Source organism: Lissotriton vulgaris, chromosome 12 (genome assembly GCF_964263255.1).
Source record: "Lissotriton vulgaris chromosome 12, aLisVul1.2, whole genome shotgun sequence".
NCBI lineage: Eukaryota > Metazoa > Chordata > Amphibia > Caudata > Salamandridae > Lissotriton > Lissotriton vulgaris.
Window position 1 is genome coordinate 20,625,098 of NC_141700.1, and position 24,644 is coordinate 20,649,741.

Below are 24,644 nucleotides of genomic sequence, written 5' to 3' on the forward strand. Positions count from 1 at the left end.
AGAGAACAGAGGCCTTTTATATGTTTTAGGGTTACATGACTCAGCACAAAAGTAAGGGGCAGTCCTAGCTTTTGCAAGCATGCAAAAAACCCAACATTCCTTCTTATACAAGCTGGGCAAACCCATAATAAAAGACCACATCCCATATCGTAAACAGGTCATAAGAAGAAGGAACAGAAACAGATGAGAGGTAGGATAAGGGGTGTGTATGTGCATACCAAACTTTACAATCTCCTGTGCTCTGATCCTTAATCTTGATCAGCTACTGGGCAAGGAACTGGTCTAACAAGGTCAGCTTCAGGCAACAGGGTCAGTTCACTCAGGTCATCCAGCAGTCAGCTAAAGTCATCAGCCTATGTGAGGGCAACTACAAAATGGCTGCCATGCACAAAATGGAACCCATGGTTCAGAACGAAATCTTCAAATACACAGTGAATCCATCGGTGTAACATGATGAAAACACTCATACTTGCTGAACTCACTGTTTACGGTTCGCTGTTACCAAATTCGTAACAGAACCACAACCTTTATGACCCAGGTTCAGAATTCACGGAACCTCAGACCCTCCTTTTGCCCTTACATAGGCAATAACCTAAACTCATGTCAATCTGAATCTAGGTCTATATTCATCAGATCATCAAGATGTTGCTGAAGCATAATCCTATTACTGAGCAACTCTCTCGGGACAGGTCTCCTTACACATGTAGTAGCACAAAGGCCACATATGGCAGGACAAAATAGGGAATACCTCTATCTGTAGTAGGTGGCATAAGATCACACACCCAACAATTAGTGATGTTCACTACTAACTGGTGTTGATGCAGAAGCTGTACAAAAGAATTGTTTACGAATTCTGATCTTCTAACCTGCTCATGTTCAGGAAAACGGTGAAAAGAATGCAAAAAAGCAGTAGTAGGAAAAGACATAGGCTGGGAAGTGGGTGCAGAAGTCAATTGAGTAGAAAAAACAATCCCACCCATAAATGACGTCATGTTTAAAAAAAACACTAGAAAACACGTTATTAAGAACATATAGACAACAGGAGAAAGTAATGACCACTTTCACAAATGAAATTATAATTTTTCACAACCCTAAGCAGAAAGCAAATCCTAAAATTATCTAGTAACATTTTATGGCTTCTATGCATTTCAGTAACTTATTCTATGTTCAGGTGAAACAGTGGTGATCCTCATCAATGCTCTGAGGTGAAAAAGGGGATACTTTTCCACAGAAAATGGACTTTATTCTGCTTTTACTAAACAGAATACTACTTTAAAATAATGCCAGCAAAACAATAACAATCAGTCTCCTAACACCTAGTCTATACAATCACACGGAAACCTCTTGTGAAACCAACTATGCCCAGAGTCCGTTCAAAAAGCTTCTCTGGCAGGCTTCTATTGTCCATCAAATCTTCTTTTGTTGTTTTCTTTCGCATGGGCCTCTTCATTCAGGCCTTTCATGTAAATGGTGCTTCTCAGTATCCGTTGGAGTGCCCTCCTGGCAAACACTCATAGCTCATTTAAAAGTCTCAATGTCTCAATGCAGTGCACCAGTATCTCTCCTCTGCGGCAGACACTACAGATATTGTGCTCTTCATTGGTCATGGGCACAGTTCATCTCGTGCAGACCCGGGAACATTCTCAGGTAAGCATGGGCGGAAAATCCGTTACGCTCGCGGATTTTGCGGATTTTCGGTAAATTCGCAATCCGCGAGATTCGCGAATTTCCCGCAAAATCCGCAAATTCGCACACAGCGGATTTTTTTTCTTTGCGTTGTAAGTTCGCAATTGTGAACATGTAGGCGCGGCGGGCAGCAACAATCTCGCACTCGCGAAATTACAAAAATTGCAATTCTGCACAAGAAATCTACTAGCAAGCAGCATAGACCTTCTGAAAATGATTATTTTTATCAGAATAACTCCTCAGGTTGACATTTGCCTGCACTTTTTTAGATTTGAGGCCTTTTGATTTTCTTTGGATAACTTTTGGATTAGAAATCAACTTTCTCATATAAGCTTGGTGGGGCATTAAAGTTGCTGTAATGCTGCTCTGCAGAAAAACGAGTTTTGCAAAAGTGAAAGCAGGTTCAAAAGTTCAAACTCATCATTAGTAACCGTTCCCTGTAGTGCTTCCTGACAAGGGCCCCTCCAGAGTTCAGTTGCTAGTTGCAACAATTGTATGACCCTACTCTTACCCTCACAGCAGGCTCATAGAATAGCTACAAGTAGGCCACAAAGGTCCTGGAAAAAAAAATTGCACTGCAACAGAAAGCAAATTACAGATAAGGAAGCAGGTGCCAGACTGGAATTTTAAAACAGTGACACATTAATAAATCAACCCCAAATTAATTCATGTCAGTTGAAGCAGGCAGGTGTGCTTGCTTTTCCCCCCCCCCATAATCTACAGTGATGATGAACCAGAGGGTGGCATAAGGCATTGATGTACCAGAGGGTGGCATGGGTGAAACAGAGGAGGCAGGGGTGAAACAGAGGGTGCTGGGAACCTGTGATGATGAACCAGACCTAGAAACAACATAATCGTGACCGTTGCGAGCCGACATGTAAGTTCGCAATTGCGAACTGTTACAAAACCCTCGCGAACTGTCTGAAATCCTTGCGAACTGGCAGAAATCCTTGCGAACACCCAAAAAAAATCCGCAAATTCCCAGTTCAGTTGCTAGTTGCAACAATTGTATGACCCTGCTCAGACCCTCACAGCAGGCTCATAGAATAGCTACAAGTAGGCCACAAAGGTCCTGGAAAAAAAATTGCACTGCAACGGAAAGCAAATTACAGATAAGGAAGCAGGTGCCAGACTGGAATTTTAAAACAGTGACACATTAATAAATCAACCCCAAATTAATTCATGTCAGTTGAAGCAGGCAGGTGTGCTTGCTTTTTCCCCCCATAATCTACAGTGATGATGAACCAGAGGGTGGCATAAGGCATTGATGTACCAGAGGGTGGCATGGGTAAAACAGAGGGTGGCAGGGGTAAAACAGAGGGTGCTGGGAACCTATGATGATGAACCAAACGTAGAAACACATAATCGTGACCGTTGCAAGCCGACATGTAAGTTCGCAATTGCGAACTGTTACAAAACCCTCGCGAACTGTCAGAAATCCTTGCGAACTGGCAGAAATCCTTGCGAACACAAAAAAAAAATTCGCGAGAATTCGCGGATTTTGCGGATTGCGAGTTCGCAAATTCACAAAATTTGCGAACGCCAGATTCGCAAAATTCGCCCATGCTTATTTTCAGGCTCCAACACTCATCATTCAGTGTCAGAGGACGCTCAGGCTGCTCTTTCATGGGCACCAGAATGTAGTGCCTTTTGCCAATCTTGGATCCGCTGGTGCACTGCACTTCTGTTGGAGCAAAGGAAAAGGGGGGTGCGTGTAGCCAAAACTCAGGCCAAGGGGCTCAAGGGACTGCACACTGTCAGAGGTTACCAGCACATGACAGGCGCTCTTTTACACTGAAATTCTGGTTCTGTGATGTCCAATGCCGTCTGATGGAGCAAGTGCGATGCTTTAAACAGTTCATTGTATAACAAGGGGACTGCAAACAGGTGGCCTGCAATCTTCAAAGGAGTGGCCACACACCATGGGACAATTCTGGTCTAGAATACACTGTCATTTTCAAAAGCAATACAAAATAAAAAGGCAGTAGGCAAAACAGTGCCTTTAGGCTTTTCAATTGGGTTTCCGTGTGAGAGCATATCCTCCATCATCTAAGGGTAGATAGCGACATGAGAATTCTATCTAAATGGATTTCCTTACACATAGTGGCATCGTCTAATGGGGTAAACACATTTTCTCTCTCTGATTACATGTAGGTGTTCCCTAATTCCTTATCCACAACACCTCAAAAGAGAAATCGCATAATACATATTATCAGGGACATGTAGATACCTCACTTTAATAATTGTGCATCAGGTGGACTATACAAAACAAAAGCTAATGATCAAAATGTGGAAACAAAAGACAAGAACTAGAGAGTCCTGGTATTTCCATGATTTGGAACACATCTAATCCACCAAAAATTAAAGCAGCAGAAAAAAGCAACTAAAAACCAATTTAGAATAGGCATTGAATTTGTCATATTAAAAAAAAACTTAAGGTGTCTCCTATTGAGGTGGAAAACTTATCTTACTATAGTATTGAGTCAGTTAACCAGTCCATCACTACCCTAACAGTTAGACTGGGAAACATCAAAGTAGGCCTAAAGAAAATTCTTAAAAAAACAGTCTGGTCATACAAAAGGGAATTATACATAATATGGGGGTCTCTGGTACATTACTGCAATCTGGAAGTGTGAACCTGAACAATACATCAATAATAATAATAAAAAAGCTGACTAGTGAACGAAATATGGAAAATAGAAATGGGACTAGGTCACAGCTAAAATCCCCAATAACTAGGCATGATGCGACATTGGTGAACCTGGTTTCCTTTATGGTACAAAGCCATGCACTACTTAGGAAGCAGAACAAAACTGAGTAATGTAATATAGAAATTATGTCACCATGTACAAGAGTCACAGATCTATAATTTTATCCTTACGTTCAATCAGGATACATAAATTTAGGGCTGCCTGTTCCTTTAAGGGAAGAGGGGGCAAGTGACACATTTTGATCCTGTATATCTCTTTTATTTTTCTTGAATATTATTTATAGCCAAATTGACATACACTGGTGAAGTGTTGTCTGTGTCGCGCACAGTTATGAAAAATCATATCTGTGAAATTTAGCAAATCAACCCAACTGTTGTACAGCGATACACATCGTCATGTATATCCCCTCACAACACAGTTAAACTTGTAATAGTATCAAAAGCAGCAACATAAAACAAAAACATGCATAACGCACATGTCAAGCCATCAGATATACTTGCTGTATATCAAGCACGAAAAGCATAGACAAAACAATAACATATGTAAATGAGCGCTGACGCACAATACCATGTCCCAAAACCCAATATTCGGGCCATTCAGGCCTTCTTTATTTGTCAGGTTTAAAATCCTTACCCTCCTTTTGACAGTAGATCACCAGTTAGTGGATATCTGCTGTCAAATACAACTTTCTAACATACAGGACCAGCAAGAACAATTCATGATAGGACCAAATACACAAACATATAAAACACATGAACATTTCTTTCCAAAGGAGTTATGCAAAAACACATCTCCTTTCAACCAACCAAACCCATGTGTCTTGACAGCTTTAAATCACCCAGAACAATCCATGAATCATCTGTAGGCAGAAGCAAAAAAAAAAACATACACAACACACAAAAGAGAAACATTTCTCATAACAAACAAATATCAATTATAACTTTTAATCAGAAGACAAAACATGATACACCGGACACCAGCGCACCCGCCGGACCTACGACGCCACCGAGCTCAACGCACTCAACGCCGGCCGGATCCAGGGGTGCTACCGAGCTACCCCGAGACGCACCCACGGACCTTTCTGCTGCCACTCCTGCAAGTTCACCTGCATCCGGACCTGCACTACACCAGCACCGACCAAGACGAGCACCAGCAGCAGCCACCTGAAGTGCATCCTGCTCAACACCCGCTCTGTCCACAGACACGCCGTCGAGCTCTGGAACCTGCTCGATACCACAGCCCCTGACGTTGCCTTCCTCACAGAAACCTGGATGAATGCCTCCTCAGCGCCCGACATCGCCATCGCCATCCCGGACGGCTACAAGATCATCCGGAGGGACCGCATCAACCAGACAGGAGGAGGCATCGCATTCATCCACAGGAACACCATCCGCATCACGACCAACACCGACGACACCCTCGCACCCGCCGAACACCTGCACTTCCAGATCCACATCAACCCCAAGACCACCCTCAGAGGCACCCTCATCTACAGACCCCCGGGACCACGCACACAATTCAGCGAAGACATCGCCGACTTCATCAGCCCACACGCTCTCCCCTCCGCTGACTACATCCTCCTCGGGGACCTCAACTTCCACCTGGAGAACAACAACGACCGCAACACCACCATCCTGCTGGACAACCTCGCAAACCTCGGACTCAAGCAACTGGTGACCACCCCCACCCACTACGCCGGCCACACGCTTGACCCAGTCTTCTCCTCCAGCAAGGACATCACCTTCAGCCACGCCACCGGACTCCACTGGACGGACCACAGCTGCGTCCACTTCAGCTTCAGAAGGACCACGACCCACCACCACCAGCAACAGGTTGCACGCAGAAGCTGGAACAAGATCACAGCCAACCAGCTCGCGACTTCCCTGAGCAAGAACCCTCCCACCGGCGCAACAAACCCCAGCCAGGCGGCCACCAACCTCACTAAGTGGATCAGCAACTGCGCAGACGACCTCGCCCCTCTGAGGACCCCGCCTAGCAGACCCGGCAGCAAGAAAGCCCCATGGTTCACCGACGAACTCAAGAGCTCCAAGAGGAACTGCCGAGCCTTCGAGAAAGCCTGGCGCAGAGACCCAACACCGGACAACATGACTGCCCTCAAGCTCGCCACCCGAAAACACCACCAACTGATTCACGCCACCAAGAAAACTGCGTTCAAGGAACGACTGGACAACAACGCACACAACAGCAAGGAACTCTTCAACATCGTTAAAGAGCTCTCCAACCCCAACGCCGGAAACAACGACATCACCCCTTCACAAGACCTCTGCAACTCCCTCGCCTCCTACTTCTACAACAAGATCGCGGACATACACAACAGCTTCAACACTCAACCGACGCACGCCACGACCGAACCACCGCACCCCCCACCACCCTCCGCGCCTGGACCCCGATCAGCACCGAAGACACCGTCCGCACGATGAACTCCATCCACTCCGGATCTCCGACCGACCCCTGCCCTCACCACGTCTTCAACAAGGCCGACGCTGTCATCGCACCCCACCTGCGGGACATCATCAACACCTCCTTCGACACCGCTACCTTCCCGGAGAGCTGGAAGCACGCCGAACTCAGCGCTCTACTAAAGAAACCATCAGCCGACCCCACCGACCTCAAGAACTACCGCCCCATCTCGCTGCTCCCGTTTCCCGCAAAAGTAATCGAGAATACCGTCAACAAGCAGCTGGCCGCCTTCCTCGAGATAAACGGATCCCTCGACCTCTCGCAGTCTGACTTCCGGGCCAACCACAGCACCGAGACCGCCCTGATCGCAGCCACCGATGACATCCGAGCCCTGCACAACAACGGAGAAACAGCGGCCCTCATCCTCCTAGACCTCTCCGCGGCTTTCGACACTGTCTGCCACCGTACCCTAGTGCAGCGCCTCAGCAAAGTCGGAATCCAGGAGAAGGCACTGGAGTGGATCATCTCCTTCCTCGCCTGAAGGACACAGAGAGTCCGCCTCCCCCCGTTTAGATCAGAAGCCACCGAAGTCATCTGCGGCGTTCCTCAAGGCTCCTCGCTTAGCCCAACCCTCTTCAACGTCTACATGAGCCCCCTCGCAGCCATCGCACGCCAACACAACCTCAACATCATCTCCTACACCGACGACACCCAGCTGATCCTCTCCCTCACCAACGACCCCGCCACCGCCAGAGCCAACCTACACGAAGGGATGACAGACGTAGCCAAGTGGATGATGAACAGCTGCCTGAAACTGAACTCGGACAAGACGGAAGTCCTCATCCTGGGACCTTCTCCCTCCGCCTGGGACGACTCCTGGTGGCCCCCCACCCTGGGCAGCGCACCCAAACCAACAGACCACGCACGCAACCTGGGCTTCATCCTGGACTCCTCCCTCTCCATGACCAGACAAATCAACGCCGTCTCCTCGTCGTGCTTCAACATCCTGCGCATGCTACGTAAGATCTTCCCGTGGATCTCCACCGAGACCAGGAAGACGGTCACCTAGGCCCTCATCACCAGCCGTCTGGACTACGACAACTCCCTCTACGCCGGTACCACCGCCAAACTCCAGAAGAGACTCCAGCGGATCCAGAACGCCTCAGCACGACTCATCCTGGACATCCCCCGTCGCAGCCACATCTCCGGATACCTGAGAGACCTGCACTGGCTCCCGGTCAACAAGAGAATCACCTTCCGCCTCCTCACCCACGCACACAAAGCCCTACACAACCAAGGACCAGGATACCTCAACAGCCGCCTCAACTTCTATGCTCCCACACGCCAGCTTCGATCGACCGGACACGCCCTCGCCGCCGTCCCCCGCTTCCGAAGAGCCACCAGAGGGGGAAGGTCCTTCTCCTACCTGGCCGCCAAGACCTGGAACTCTGTCCCGACCCACCTCCGCCTGACCCAGGACCACCTCGCCTTCAGGAAGCAGCTCAAGACCTGGCTGATCGAGCAGTAGCGGACCCCCCCTCCCCTAGCGCCTTGAGACCCTCCGGGTGAGTAGTGCGCTATATAAATGCTTTGATTGATTGATACACATTAACAGACACAAAAATAAATTTCCATTACTTAACTGTTACCATCTTGTCAGTCAGCTTGCAACATCAAGCCACATTAGTTTTGCCTGCAGAGCATTTAACATGATGTTGGGACTTTCAAAGAAACCTTTTTTATATTTCCCTTTGGAATTAAGTTCTTTAATTTTATTGATGTTCTTATGGAGAAACCAGAAACCCCACCTTTTAGAGGCCTGTTTAGCAAGGTCATTCTGCATTCCACAGAGACAAGGCCCTAATTTAAAATGTCACAAATGTCAACATTGACAGCCTCTTCCACTGTTTACAGGGAAACTAAAGATAGCATCTCAGCGTGACTTCACAGAACCTTAATAACACGCATACCAGTTTTTAGAACAAATGCTTGGTGCAGTGGTACTCATTTCATCTACCTTAAATCGATCTCACTGGGTCATTTAAAAGGAAAACCCCAAAATGGGGACAACCTGCAAATTTGTATTATACCTACATGTATGCATTTACTGAAGCCTAAAGCACTTTAAAGCTATTATAAATGGCAAGAATGCTGTTTTAAATGGTCTATTTTACCCAAATTCGACTTTGACATTAGGGGCACTTGAAAATAAATATCCTATAATTGTTTTACATATAAATCATCCTCAGAATGTTCTCTACGAATTGCAGATATTGGACATTAGACATATCCCATGTAAATCCTTAGAAAAATGAGTTTTGTACGCCTGCGCTAAGTGAAATTCCATATGGTAATGTTCTCATTATGCAGTGTAACACAACTTAAATTAAATTATAATGCTAAGAGGTCACAGTATGAGCATTAAGCTTCATGAATAGTAAAAAACGAATTTTGTAGCACTTATTTTTAATAATTATTTTTAAAAATGTATTAATTATTTTTAATAAACCCAATCATTTTTGATAATTCCACATATAAAAGCGAGCTGCATCCCTTGCCTATCATTTTAGATGCATTCATTTATAAGCCTAAGCACAGAAGCCTAAATTATAACATGACAAAATGTTTGCGCCACTTTAAAAGGACAATTTAATTAGCAACAGACCCAAGAATATGCTTACAAAATGTTGCTTAATAGACTGAAATCATAAAAAACCACAAACACACATTTGAGCTCATTTCAGACATAAACAGAAAAGGGGTCAAAACACTCAGGACACACAATACAGCGCGCTTTAGCCATGTATATTCGTGAATAGCGCCATCGCTATTCACTTACAGAAGTTGCACTAATGGGAAAACCACATAGACATTTAAACACACATTTGACCCACAAATCAATACTCAGGACAGAAACGAAGAACAGCCCACAGACTGTACTTGAACCAAACCATTTGCAAATACTAGTTGTAAGTCATATTTACAAGAAACGCTTCTCAATAGTGTTCCAAAAGACTGCAAAAACAGCCCAACAAACTGATGTATGTCCAAGAAGTGAAAATGCACTCAATTCACTAGCTTTGGCTAGCAGAACACCAAACAAAATCGTTCTGCATATCTTCGTTCATAAAACTGCGCAGAACAAAGGATCCTTGTTTTGTATTATGTCATATTTTAATTCCCTGGGGATACAAAATCACCAAGGAAGAAATATGTTTTCAAATTTAACCTATTTAGATATTCCCTTTAGGGGAAGCCGGCTAATCCAAACGTATACAAAGTTGGCCAGCATAAAGCTTCAAATTTGCTAAGATCAGGCATCTTATAGCTCACTAATCTAGCTTCAACCTTCAAGGGGCTATCTCTATCGATACACTCGTAAATATACAAGACCCTCGGTTTTTGAAAATTGCAATCTTCAAATAAAACTAAGGACCAAACAAACTAAGCAAAGAACCACAGAACCAAAGAACAAAGGACTGGGAGTGACCCACTTATACTTAACTCTTACTTTTACTAATCAAAACGTTCTCCAAATTCTAACTGTCAAGTTCTACATGACCTAACGGTCTTTTTATAATACTCACGCCAAAAAGGTTCTCAGTCAGGAGTGACATCATGTGGAGGATCAAAATCAGGAAGATCAGAAATATACTGGGCTGCAGAAACAAAGAATCTCCAGAATCCCTGTGCACAGAGTACCTTCTTAGTAGAATCCTGTTCTGTCCTCCTCAGTAGATTTCAGTCTCCTGACAAGATCACTCCCACAGAAAGTCACTTCTCTGATGGACCTCACATGGGCGCCATTTGAGGAAATGGAAAATCTTCATTCTCAGGGGTCCTACTAATATCAATAAAGAACTTTGCACAGAAGCTGAAATATGAAAAGACATCTTTATTAAACTTAATTAAGTGAGGCCACGTCACATAGAAGCCGTAGCAAATGAATGAGGTAGTCTGAGGAATACAGAGAACAGAGGCCTTTTATATGTTTTAGGGTTACATGACTCAGCACAAAAGTAAGGGGCAGTCCTGGCTTTTGCAAGCATGCAAAAAAAACAACATTCCTTCTTACACAAGCTGGGCAAACCCATATTAAAAGACCACATCCCATATTGTAAACAGGTCATAAAAAGAAGGAACAGAAACAGATGAGAGGTAGGATAAGGGGTGTGTATGTACATACCAAACTTTACAATCTCCTGTGCTCTGATCCTTAATCTTGATCAGCTACTGGGCAAGGAACTGGTCTAACAAGGTCAGCTTCAGGCAACAGGGTCAGTTCACTCAGGTCATCCAGCAGTCAGCTAAAGTCATCAGCCTATGTGAGGGCAACAACAAAATGGCTGCCATGCACAGAATGGAACCCATGGTTCAGAACGAAATCTTCAAATACACAGTGAATCCATCGGTGTAACATGATGAAAACACTCATACTTGCTGAACTCAATGTTTACGGTTCGCTGTTACCAAATTTGTAACAGAACCTCGACCTTTATGACCCAGGTTCAGAATTCACGGAACCTCACATGGTGTCCACTGCGAGGTATGAGGGGCTCTCCCCTTCTAGAGATCTCATGGTGTCCACTGTGTGGTATGAGGGGCTCTTGTAGAGATATCATGGTGTCTACTGTGAGGTATGAGGAGCTCTCCCCTTCTAGAGATCTCATGGTGTCTACTGTGAGGTATGAGGGGCTCTTGTAATGATCTCATGATGTCTACTGTGAGGTATGAGGGGATCTTGCAGAGATCTCATGGTGTATACTGTGAGGTATGAGGAGCTGTCCCCTTCTAAGGATCTCATGGTGTCTACAGTGAGGTATGAGGGGCTCGTAAAGATCTCATGGTGTCTACTGTGAGGTATGAGGGGCTCTTCCAGATATCTCATGGTGTCTTCTGTGTGGTATGAGGGGCTCTCCCCTTCTAGAGATCTCATGGTGTCCACTGTGTGGTATGAGGGGCTCTTGTAGAGATCTCATGGTGTCTACTGTGAGGTATGAGGGGCTCTTGTAGAGATCTCATGGTGTCCACGGTGAGGTATGAGGGGCTCTCCCCTTCTAGAGATCTCATGGTGTCCACTGTGTGGTATGAGGGGCTCTTGTAGAGATCTCATGGTGTCCACAGTGTGGTATGAGGGGCTCTTGTAGAGATCTCATGGTGTCTTCTGTGAGGTATGAGGGGCTCTTGTAAAGATCTCATGGTGTCTACTGTGAGGTATGATGGGCTCTTGTAAAGATCTCATGGTGCCTACTGTGAGGTATGAGGGACTCTTGTAGAGATCTCATGGTGTCCACTGTGAGGTATGACGTGCTCTCCCCTTCTAAAGATCTCATGGTATCTACTGTGAGGTATGAGGGGCCCTTCTAGAGATCTCATGGTGTCCACTGTGAGGTATGAGGGGCTCTTGTAGAGATCTCATGGTGTCTACTGTGAGGTATGAGGGGCTCTTACAGAGATCTCATGGTGTCTACTGTGAGTATGGGGGGCTCTTGTAAAGATCTCATGGTGTCTACTGTGAGGTATGAGGGTCTCTTGTAGAGATCTCATGGTGTCCACTGTGAGATATGAGGGACTCTTTTAGATATCTCATGGTGTCTACTGTGAGGTATGAGGGGCTCTTGTAGAGATCTCATGGTGTCCACTGTGAGGTATGAGAGAATCTTGTAGATATCTCATGGTGTCTACTGTGAGGTATGAGGGGCTCTTGTGGAGATCTCGGGGTGTCTACTGTGAGGTATGAGGGGCTCTCCCCTTCTAAGGATCTCATGGTGTCTACTGTGAGGTATGAGGGGCTCTCCCCTTCTAGAGATCTCATGGTGTCCACTGTGAGGTATGAGGGGCTCTTGTAGAGATCTCATGGTGTCTACTGTGAGGTATGAGGGGCTCTTACAGAGATCTCATGGTGTCTACTGTGAGTATGGGGGGCTCTTGTAAAGATCTCATTGTGTCTACTGTGAAGTATGAGGGTCTCTCCCCTTCTAGAGATCTCATGGTGTCTTCTGTGAGGTATGGGGGGCTCTTGTAAAGATATCATGGTGTCTACTGTGAGGTATGAGGGGCTCTCCTCTTCTAGAGAACTCATGGTGTCTTCTGTGAGGTATGATGGGCTCTTGTAAAGATCTCATGGTGTCTACTGTGAGGTATGAGGGGCTCTTCTAGGGATCTCATGGTGTCCACTGTGAGGTATGAGGGGCTCTTCTAGGGATCTCATGGTGTCTACTGTGAGGTATGAGGGGCTCTTCGAGAGATCTCATGGTGTCTACTGTGAGGTATGAGGGGCTCTTGTAAAGATCTCATTGTGTCTACTGTGAAGTATGTGGGGCTCTTGTAAAGATTTCATGGTGTCTACTGTGAGGTATAAGGGGCTCTTCTAGGGATCTCATGGTGTCTACTGTGAGGTATGAGGGGCTCTTCCAGAGATCTCATGGTGTCTACTGTAAGGTATGAGGGGCTCTTGTAAAGATCTCATTGTGTCTACTGTGAAGTATGTGGGGCTCTTGTAAAGATTTCATGGTGTCTACTGTGAGGTATGAGGAGCTCTTGTAGAGATCTCATGGTGTCCACTGTGAGGTATGAGGGGCTCTTGTAGAGATCTCATGGTGTCCACTGTGAGGTATGAGGAGCGCTCCCTTTCAGAGATCTCATGGTGTCCACTGTGAGGTATGAGGGGCTCTTGTAGAGATCTCATGGTGTCCACTGTGAGGTATGAGGGGCTCTTGTAGAGATCTCATGGTGTCCACTGTGAGGTATGAGGAGCGCTCCCTTTCAGAGATCTCATGGTGTCCACTGTGAGATATGCAGAAAGCTCCCTTTCAGAGATCTCATGGTGTCCACTGTGAGGTAAGAGGAGCGCTCCCTTTCAGAAATCTCATGGTGTCCACTGTGAGGTAGGAGGAGTGCTCCCCTTACAGAGATCTCACGGTGTCAACTGTGAGGTATGAGGTAGGTAAATGGACACTTGTAACAAGTCCAGACCATTGGTTGGAAAAAGTTTGCGGTTCACTGAATACATCCCAGGCTTTGAGGTTACACTTTCCTCCTCAACTCTGAGGCATGTTTATCCTACTCTGTATCCTTTTTATTCTCTGATTACGACAAAACCTCTCCTGTGAAGTATTCCACACCGCTATGAATTATGGTGCTGGCACGGTTTTCTACACTTGGGTAATTATGTAGTTTACTCACAAACAGTCCTTAACCCAGGGTAACTACACAATATACTCGCAACTTAGTCCTGAACCCATGGCAGTTGTGGAGTTTTCTAGTTCTCCAGTTTTCTTGGAAAGCAGTCCATGTTGCCTTATTCGTAATCATATTTTCATATTTTTCTCTCTTTCCCTGACGACACTGTGCTCATAACAACTGATCAGGTTCTCGTGTATCACCCTAATAAAGTTTTTTCAAAAAACGCAGCCTTAAAACCCACCCCCGGACGCTAGCCTGATGTCCGGGGGCAGAGTCAGCACAAGCGGTGCAGGATCCCAGACACGCGGGTAATGGCGGTTTGCGTGTCTCTGTCGGTATTCTTTAACTTCTTTTCCGACGAGGTAAGAGTACTCTAACCTACTTACACCTGTTTTTCTTCAGCTCTGAACCCCGATAGAAGCAGTAATCTCCACATAAGGGGGTAAGTGCTAAACTAGAGCGTCCGTCTGACGCGTCTTTTCTACCAAAGCGTCTTTTCTACCAAAGTGTATTAGGGTCAGGGGAACCGCGTTTTCCATTAACAGCGCATATTTATCTGTAGCAACACGTACTTTTTGCCTTGGTATCAGTAGAAATAGACTCTTCACCTTTGAGTATGCATGATGGGGTATCTTTCATCGGAAGTATATATATTTATATATGTATATCCTCTACAAAATTCATATACAATATAACGCTGTATAAAACACTACACACCTAAAAAGTTCTGTTTATCGCTCTCTACCTTCCGCTCTCTCCTCTACTCCACCAAGGGAGGCTCCTTTTGTTTAGAAATTAAAATGTGAAGTTTTTAGCTAATTATGCCCTGCTGTAGTAGTTAAGACAAATGCTTACTATTGTGCCTACCTCATTTGAGCATTGTGTATGAAAGTTTTTGCACAACATGTCTGTTTGTATTGTCTCTTACAGGCTTATACATACCCGAGTGGTTCAAATAATTTTTGACCCTCAATTGCACTGAACTCCACTAAACACGTGTGAGTAGAACTTCTATGTTTGTTTGTCCCTTTTTGTCCTGACGAAAGCCCCGTAGACTCCTTTGAGCCAAGGGGGGCTGAAACATGTCGACACCCACGTAAAACTATACTTCCAGATCCCTTAACTTGATCTAGGTTAAGTACCCATTGGTTTTATCATAAGATCAACACCATTTATTAAATCTCACAAGGCGCTGATCTTATTTTTAACAGCATTTTTTTGATTTTTCTTTGCACGAAAATTTTTTTCTCTGGTCACTGCAATCCAGACCAGAGGAGCCTCTGGCTGAGGCAGGCACCCACACTATCTATGGTACCCAATGATAACTGCCAACGAACCACAATGTAGGGGCGGAGGAACGATATATACCGCAAAACCTATTTACATTGGGTCTTTTGAGGGTACCATAGTTTTTCCAACCAATGGTCTGGACTTGTTACAAGTGTCCATTTCTTCACTTGATTAACTCTGATACTACTTGGGGAAATAAATGGACACGCTTTCCTCGTCCCTCCTTTGATAAACTTTGTATGAGGTAGGTAGCCTGATGTCTCCTTGAATGGTCGGCTTCCGGTCCCAGGTAAGGTAGATTGCTGCTGGTCCAATTGACTTGCATCTTCTCAGGGTAAAGATGAGGTAGGTACCCTGAGGTGCCAGTAGATGGAGTCAGCCTCTGGTTACAGGAAAGGAGGATTTTCTGAGGTTACAGGAAAGGAGGTTTTCCTGAGGTTACAGGTGAGGAAGTTTTCCTGAGGTTACAGGTGAGGTGATATCCTGGGGTGAGGAGGGTTTCCTGAGGATAGAGGTGAGGAGGGTTTCCTGAGGATAGAGGCGAGGAGGGTTTCCTGAGGATAAAGGTGAGGAGGGTTTCCTGAGGATAGAGGCGAGGAGGGTTTCCTGAGAATAGAGGCGAGGAGGGTTTCCTGAGGATAGAGGTGAAGAGGGTTTCCTGAGGATAGAGGTGGGGAGGGTTTCCTGAGGTTACAGATTAGGTACATTTCCAGATGGCTGGAAATTTACATCTCCGCACGCTACAGCTGAGGGCAGCGATGAGGTAGGTAGTCTGAAGTTCCAGGAAATGGTCAGCCCTCGATGACTGGTGAGGTAGGTTTCCAGGGGTCACAGGTGAGGCAGATAATGCTGATAGACCTGCTCGAGGTACACATGCACAGAGCAGTAATGTCACCTGTGTTTCTATTGCAGCCTAAAGCTGGAGTGTGACAAGCTGGCCAGTGAAAAGACCGAGGTGCAGAGACACTACGTCATGGTGAGTGGCTTGGGAGGGCTCTGAGACTGCACTAACCCACCCCATTCATTTAACAACTGTCGACTGAGCTTCATAGGCGGCCAGCATTGAGCGCCCCACCATCACCACCACCACCGGTACATAGTATGTTATGTTAATGATGTTATGTTAATGATAATTATTTTACGCAGCTGTTACCCGGAGGTGTCCTGGAGCTAGTTACATCTCCTGTGGCAAAAGAATAGAAGAGGTTTATTGGGGAAAAAGCCAGTCTTAAGGCTTTTCCGAAAAGCTAAAAGTAGGTGGTGAAGGTGTTCATGTGTACTAGCCAAGGCCTGTAGTCTTCAGATATCAGACTTTGTTCCAGGCAGGATCCCTTGCGTGACCTTCAAGCTTGCCTCCCTGGGTGGAGAGGTCACAAGTGGTTGGTAGATAGGGTCGTGTAGCTAGTATAGCCGGGTGGCTAGCAATGGACTTTCAGTGAGCAGAACAGGACAACACTACCTATTGATACAATCCAAGATGGACACTGCAGCAGCTTCAAATAATGCTCCAGGCCAGAGGGTGGATGGAAAGAGAAAGAGGGGCGGGGGGGAGGCAGCAGAACTGGTTTCCATGTGTTGGACCGGGCTGCTTTTCATTCCCATTCTGTACGTTTCAAGACTACAAGCAGCTCTTTGGTGCTGTTCTCAGCTTTCCGCTGTGCACAAAAGGCCCACCACAGTTCCACGGATTAGCTGGTGACCGATGAGCAGATAGCTTTACGATTCATGATATTAATTTGAAAGTCGCTCCATAGCATGGAAGGTAACCAGTGAAGTCATGAGAAGGTAGACAAGATGCTGGCTCTTCAGGGAATTTTGGCAACTAATCAGGTTGCCACATTTTGTATTTTGTGATATGTACATGCTTGATTCTTCCATGAAGAAGGCTCTGCAATAATCCAAACTTGTACCGAAACCCGCTGCGTCTCTATCACGTAGCAAAGGCTGAGCCTTTAAGGCAGTTTTAGATAATGCGTTCTGCTCTTCAAGCCACATCCATTTGCTGCTCTACGGCCAAGTTTGAATCCAGAGAGACCCCCAGGGCCCTTAGTATGTGCTCTATCTGTATTTGGCAGCCCTTAAAAATTATTTGTTTACATTCTGAGCCAAGTTTTTTTTATTTTTAGATCAATACTTGGACCTACCAGCAACAGCTCAGTTGCGTTGCCATTTAGGACAAACCAGTTGCCAAACATCTGTAGAGTGATTCACTCGTGTTCCTAGTTACCAGCGAGTAGTAAGCAGCATAGTTCTGAAACTACACCCCTACAGATGCCATGTTGACATCTACAGGGTTGTGCTGTCACACTTGTGGCTGACGCACACCTGTTCTTACTGCTGTCAGGTATTTAGCAACAAGAGTGAAAGGTGCTGAATAAGCATTAGAATATAGTCACTGCTACATAAGTTTGCTCACTTCCTCTGGACACAGAGTGCCCTAGTGCTACTGGCCACAGGGTGTCGCTGTTCCACCAATGCCTGTTGACTCTCTAACATTATTGGTCAATGGTAATACTCATGCTGGCCTATTGGTGTCACTGCTGCTCCAGCACCTGTCTGCTCTCTGCCCCTTGTCATTAGGCAGCATTGTACTCTCACTGCCCCCTGGGTGCCAGCTGCTTCTCTTAGGAGTCCAGCCGTGTTTTATCTTGACTGACCACAAGATGTCACTACTGCACTGATGTCTGCCTCCTCCCTCTGAAGCTTGAGTTGATGCAGTACCCTCCATGATCTGTAGGTGTCTCTGTTGCACTTCTGTCTTGCCTTCCAGAACTCTCGCCAATGCTATTTTAACTGGCCGATGCATAGCCCAGTTTCTCCGGTCCCATTTGTGGGAGCTCTGGAGGACAAGACAGAGAACACATCCTGTGGCACAGTCTTGTTAGCCTTTTAGAGAATACTCCCTCCTCCCCCAGGTATCCTGGTTTATTTTTTAGGCCGTTCTGCTCCGAGAGAAATCTTCCTGTGTGGCTGCTTCTCCAGGCCCTATAGGGTGCAAGAACACCTCACTGGGACAGAGGGGATTTCAATCAATCAATGCATTTATAAAGCGCATTACATACTCGTGGGGGTCTCAAGGTGCTGGCTGTGAGGGGGAGCTGCTACTGATCGAAGAGCCAGGTCTTGAGGAGTCTTCTGAAGGCCAGAAGGTCCTGGGTCTGTCGTAGGTTGATAGGGAGGGTGTTCCACGTCTTGGCGGCGATGTAGGAGAAGAATCTGCCGTCGGCGGTGGTTTTCCGGATACGGGGAACTGTGGCGAGGGCGAGGTTGGCAGAGCTGAGGCAGGGTGTGGGGGTGTAGAAGCTGAGTCGGCCGTTTAGGTATGCTGGTCCGGTGTTGTGAAGGGCTTTGTGTGCTTGGATGAGGAGTTTGAAGGTGATCCTCTTGTTGACTGGGAGCCAGTGCAGGCCTCTCCGGTGGGGTGTGATGTGGCGGCGTTGGGGGGTTGTCTAGGATCAGTCTTGCGAGGCGTTCTGGATTTTTTGTAGTCTTCTCAGGAGCTTGGTTGTTGTTCCTGAGTAGAGGGCGTTCCCGTAGTCGAGTCTGCTGGTGACGAGGGTCTGGGTGATGGTTTTTCTCATGTCAGGGGGGGTCCATTGGATTTCTGGCCTGTGCTGCTGCTGCCCCTTTTCAAAAGCACACACTTGGTTTCGGGTTAGCAAAAGTCACAGGACTTGAACTTAAAGGGTCATTCCTCTAACCAGTGGGTGAGCTGGTATGTATGTATGTATGTATGTATGTATGTATGTATGTATGTATGGGATTTGTAGAGCGCAGGAATCACCCAGAGGCCCAGGGCCACCAGAGAACTCATGAACTGCTCGTGAACGAAGTACCTTCCCAGAAGCAACCAGTCGCCCCAGAAGCAGATGCAGAGGCCCGCAGCCTCTGCTGGGAGTCAGGGAGTTGTGCACACCGGTTCAGACACTCCCTGCACCCTCGCTATCAGGGTCTTGCCCCAGAAGGGGTGTAACCGGCAGGTCCACTTCTGAGCCTGCTGTGTCCTCTACTACCCAGAGGGTTCTAAAGGAAGAAGGCGGGCACCAAGGGGCAGACTGAGACAGGGGGCTAGCGTTTAAAGGGCTAGTGTTTAGGGGACAGATGGACACCGAGGGTTGTGTTTAAGACGGAAAACTCCTGTTACAACGAAATGGCTTGCTGCAGGGGGTTATAAGGGTTAGATTTAACTCCCAACACCTTCCCTACTGTTGCACAGACTGGAGTTGGAATAGTCAATTCTACTATTCCAAACTCCAGCGCACCCCTGACAGTAAGTCGTTGTAGAAACTTGCGTTGTAATGGCTTGCGGAGTAAAAGCATGCATTGTAATGTCGTACAACCGTTTAAGACGCGTAGAGCAGGGGCTGGTGTTTCATTGGTAGGTTCTTATAGGGGCTGGTATTGAAGGGACGTGTGGCAGATGGAATGCTGAACCTACTGGCCTGCTGGGGCCCACTGCACGTGTGTAGGTTTGTCAGGTTAAGCAGCCTTCGAGGTCACACAGGGATAGTCGCTGCTCACTGATATTTTTTCTTGTGTTTCCCTTGCCTCACACTCTGACGCCTGTCTTTCAAATGTCTCCCACTCTGTCAGCCCTTGACCTGTGTTGTCACACTCAATCAGTTTATTTAATGTCACTTGCTCTGTGCTTTCATTACGTGCTCACTTATGCTCACAGAAAATCAGTGGGTTGGGTTGTAGTAGGGGAGTGCCGTCTTTGTGCAAACTAGTGGCACTCCGAGAGGTGGTTTGTAACACACGAGTGCAGCCTCTGTGTAAACCAGTGCTACTCGAGGCCTGCGGTGACCAGGAGTGTGTCCTCTGTGTAAACCAGTGCTACTCTAGGGCTGTGATGACCAGGAGTGCGGCCTCTGTGTAAACCAGTGCTACTCGAGGCCTGCGGTGACCAGGAGTGCGGCCTCTGTGTAAACCAGTGCTACTCTAGGGCTGTGATGACCAGGAGTGCGGCCTCTGTGTAAACCAGTGCTACTCCAGGCCTGCGGCGACCAGGAGTGCGGCCTCTGTGTAAACCAGTGCTACTCCAGGCCTGCGGCGACCAGGAGTGTGGCCTCTGTGTAAACCAGTGCTACTCCAGGCCTGCACTGACCTGGAGTGCGGCCTCTGTGTAAACCAGTGCTACTCCAGGCCTGCGGCGACCAGGAGTGCGGCCTCTGTGTAAACCAGTGCTACTCTAGGGCTGTGATGACCAGGAGTGCGGCCTCTGTGTAAACCAGTGCTACTCGAGGCCTGCGGTGACCAGGAGTGCGGCCTCTGTGTAAACCAGTGCTACTCGAGGCCTGCGGTGACCAGGAGTGTGTCCTCTGTGTAAACCAGTGCTACTTGAGGCCTGCGGCGACCAGGAGTGCGGCCTCTGTGTAAACCAGTGCTACTCTAGGGCTGTGATGACCAGGAGTGCGGCCTCTGTGTAAACCAGTGCTACTCGAGGCCTGCGGTGACCAGGAGTGCGGCCTCTGTGTAAACCAGTGCTACTCGAGGCCTGCGGTGACCAGGAGTGCGGCCTCTGTGTAAACCAGTGCTACTCTAGGGCTGTGATGACCAGGAGTGCGGCCTCTGTGTAAACCAGTGCTACTCGAGGCCTGCGGTGACCAGGAGTGCGGCCTCTGTGTAAACCAGTGCTACTCGAGGCCTGCGGTGACCAGGAGTGTGGCCTCTGTGTAAACCAGTGCTACTCGAGGCCTGCGGTGACCAGGAGTGCAGCCTCTGTGTAAACCAGTGCTACTCGAGGCCTGCGGTGACCAGGAGTGCGGCCTCTGTGTAAACCAGTGCTACTCGAGGTCTGCGGTGACCAGGAGTGCGGCCTCTGTGTAAACCAGTGCTACTCGAGGCCTGCACTGACCTGGAGTGCAGCCTCTGTGTAAACCAGTGCTACTCGAGGCCTGCGCTGACCTGGAGTGCGGCCTCTGTGTAAACCAGTGCTACTCGAGGTCTGCGGTGACCAGGAGTGCGGCCTCTGTGTAAACCAGTGCTGCTCGAGGGCTGCGATGACCAGGAGTGCGGCCTCTGTGTAAACCAGTGCTACTCGAGGCCTGCCCTGACCTGGAGTGCAGCCTCTGTGTAAACCAGTGCTACTCGAGGCCTGCGCTGACCTGGAGTGCGGCCTCTGTGTAAACCAGTGCTACTCGAGGCCTGCGGTGACCTGGAGTGCAGCCTCTGTGTAAACCAGTGCTACTCGAGGCCTGCGCTGACCTGGAGTGCGGCCTCTGTGTAAACCAGTGCTACTCGAGGCCTGCGCTGACCTGGAGTGCGGCCTCTGTGTAAACCAGTGCTACTCGAGGCCTGCGGTGACCTGGAGTGCAGCCTCTGTGTAAACCAGTGCTACTCGAGGCCTGCGCTGACCTGGAGTGCGGCCTCTGTGTAAACCAGTGCTACTCGAGGCCTGCGCTAACCAGGAGTGTGGCCTCTGTGTAAACCAGTGCTACTCGGGGGCTGCGGTGACCTGGAGTGTGTCCTCTGTGTAAACCAGTGCTACTCGAGGCCTGCGGTGACCAGGAGTGCAGCCTCTGTGTAAACCAGTGCTACTCGAGGCCTGCGGTGACCAGGAGTGCGGCCTCTGTGTAAACCAGTGCTACTCGAGGCCTGCACTGACCAGGAGTGTGGCCTCTGTGTAAACCAGTGCTACTCGAGGCCTGCACTAACCAGGAGTGTGGCCTCTGTGTAAACCAGTGCTACTCGAGGCCTGCGCTGACCTGGAGTGCGGCCTCTGTGTAAACCAGTGCTACTCGCGGCCTGCAGTGACCAGGAGTGCAGCCTCTGTGTAAACCAGTGCTACTCGAGGCCTGCGCTAACCAGGAGTGTGGCCTCTGTGTAAACCAGTGCTACTCGAGGCCTGCGCTGACCTGGAGTGCGGCCTCTGTGTAAACCAGTGCTACTCGCGGCCTGCGGTGACCAGGAGTGCAGCCTCTGTGTAAACCAGTGCTACTCGAGGCCTGCGCTGACCTGGAGTGCGGCCTCTGTGTAAACCAGTGCTACTCTAGGCCTGCGCTGACCTGGAGTGCGACCTCTGTGTAAACCAGTGCTACTCGAGGCCTGCGGTGACCAGGAGTGCGGCCTCTGTGTAAACCAGTGCTACTCGAGGCCTGCGCTGACCAGGAGTGCAGCCTCTGTGTAAACCAGTGCTACTCTGGGGCTGCGCTGACCTGGAGTGCGGCCTCTGTGTAAACCAGTGCTACTCGAGGCCTGCGGTGACCAGGAGTGTGACCTCTGTGTAAACCAGTGCTACTCGAGGCCTGCGGTGACCAGGAGTGCGGCCTCTGTGTAAACCAGTGCTACTCGAGGCCTGCGGTGACCTGGAGTGCGGCCTCTGTGTAAACCTGTGCTACTCGAGGGCTGCGGTGACCAGGAGTGCGACCTCTGTGTAAACCAGTGCTACTCGAGGCCTGCGGTGACCAGGAGTGCAGCCTCTGTGTAAACCAGTGCTACTCTAGGCCTGCGGTAACCAGGAGTGTGGCCTCTGTGTAAACCAGTGCTACTCGCGGCCTGCAGTGACCAGGAGTGTGTCCTCTGTGTAAACCAGTGCTACTCTAGGGCTGTGATGACCAGGAGTGCGGCCTCTGTGTAAACCAGTGCTACTCGAGGCCTGCGGTGACCAGGAGTGCGGCCTCTGTGTAAACCAGTGCTACTCTAGGGCTGTGATGACCAGGAGTGCGGCCTCTGTGTAAACCAGTGCTACTCCAGGCCTGCGGCGACCAGGAGTGCGGCCTCTGTGTAAACCAGTGCTACTCCAGGCCTGCGGCGACCAGGAGTGTGGCCTCTGTGTAAACCAGTGCTACTCCAGGCCTGCACTGACCTGGAGTGCGGCCTCTGTGTAAACCAGTGCTACTCCAGGCCTGCGGCGACCAGGAGTGCGGCCTCTGTGTAAACCAGTGCTACTCTAGGGCTGTGATGACCAGGAGTGCGGCCTCTGTGTAAACCAGTGCTACTCGAGGCCTGCGGTGACCAGGAGTGCGGCCTCTGTGTAAACCAGTGCTACTCGAGGCCTGCGGTGACCAGGAGTGTGTCCTCTGTGTAAACCAGTGCTACTTGAGGCCTGCGGCGACCAGGAGTGCGGCCTCTGTGTAAACCAGTGCTACTCTAGGGCTGTGATGACCAGGAGTGCGGCCTCTGTGTAAACCAGTGCTACTCGAGGCCTGCGGTGACCAGGAGTGCGGCCTCTGTGTAAACCAGTGCTACTCGAGGCCTGCGGTGACCAGGAGTGCAGCCTCTGTGTAAACCAGTGCTACTCTAGGGCTGTGATGACCAGGAGTGCGGCCTCTGTGTAAACCAGTGCTACTCGAGGCCTGCGGTGACCAGGAGTGCGGCCTCTGTGTAAACCAGTGCTACTCTAGGGCTGTGATGACCAGGAGTGCGGCCTCTGTGTAAACCAGTGCTACTCGAGGCCTGCGGTGACCAGGAGTGCGGCCTCTGTGTAAACCAGTGCTACTCGAGGCCTGCGGTGACCAGGAGTGTGGCCTCTGTGTAAACCAGTGCTACTCGAGGCCTGCGGTGACCAGGAGTGCAGCCTCTGTGTAAACCAGTGCTACTCGAGGCCTGCGGTGACCAGGAGTGCGGCCTCTGTGTAAACCAGTGCTACTCGAGGTCTGCGGTGACCAGGAGTGCGGCCTCTGTGTAAACCAGTGCTACTCGAGGCCTGCACTGACCTGGAGTGCAGCCTCTGTGTAAACCAGTGCTACTCGAGGCCTGCGCTGACCTGGAGTGCGGCCTCTGTGTAAACCAGTGCTACTCGAGGTCTGCGGTGACCAGGAGTGCGGCCTCTGTGTAAACCAGTGCTGCTCGAGGGCTGCGATGACCAGGAGTGCGGCCTCTGTGTAAACCAGTGCTACTCGAGGCCTGCACTGACCTGGAGTGCAGCCTCTGTGTAAACCAGTGCTACTCGAGGCCTGCGCTGACCTGGAGTGCGGCCTCTGTGTAAACCAGTGCTACTCGAGGCCTGCGGTGACCTGGAGTGCAGCCTCTGTGTAAACCAGTGCTACTCGAGGCCTGCGCTGACCTGGAGTGCGGCCTCTGTGTAAACCAGTGCTACTCGAGGCCTGCGCTGACCTGGAGTGCGGCCTCTGTGTAAACCAGTGCTACTCGAGGCCTGCGGTGACCTGGAGTGCAGCCTCTGTGTAAACCAGTGCTACTCGAGGCCTGCGCTGACCTGGAGTGCGGCCTCTGTGTAAACCAGTGCTACTCGAGGCCTGCGCTAACCAGGAGTGTGGCCTCTGTGTAAACCAGTGCTACTCGGGGGCTGCGGTGACCTGGAGTGTGTCCTCTGTGTAAACCAGTGCTACTCGAGGCCTGCGGTGACCAGGAGTGCAGCCTCTGTGTAAACCAGTGCTACTCGAGGCCTGC

At 49.0% G+C, this 24,644-nt stretch overlaps 1 protein-coding gene across 1 annotated transcript in view; it reads left to right on the forward strand.

Moving 5' to 3' along the window:
* The window catches only part of TLE2 (TLE family member 2, transcriptional corepressor), a 212,982-nt gene that overhangs the window by 22,034 nt on the left and 166,304 nt on the right, over positions 1-24,644 (forward strand). The window contains exon 3 of the mRNA XM_086946549.1: positions 16,206-16,269. Within this exon, the coding sequence (XP_086802675.1) occupies positions 16,206-16,269 (64 nt within the window). The remainder of the gene's footprint in view (positions 1-16,205; positions 16,270-24,644) is intronic.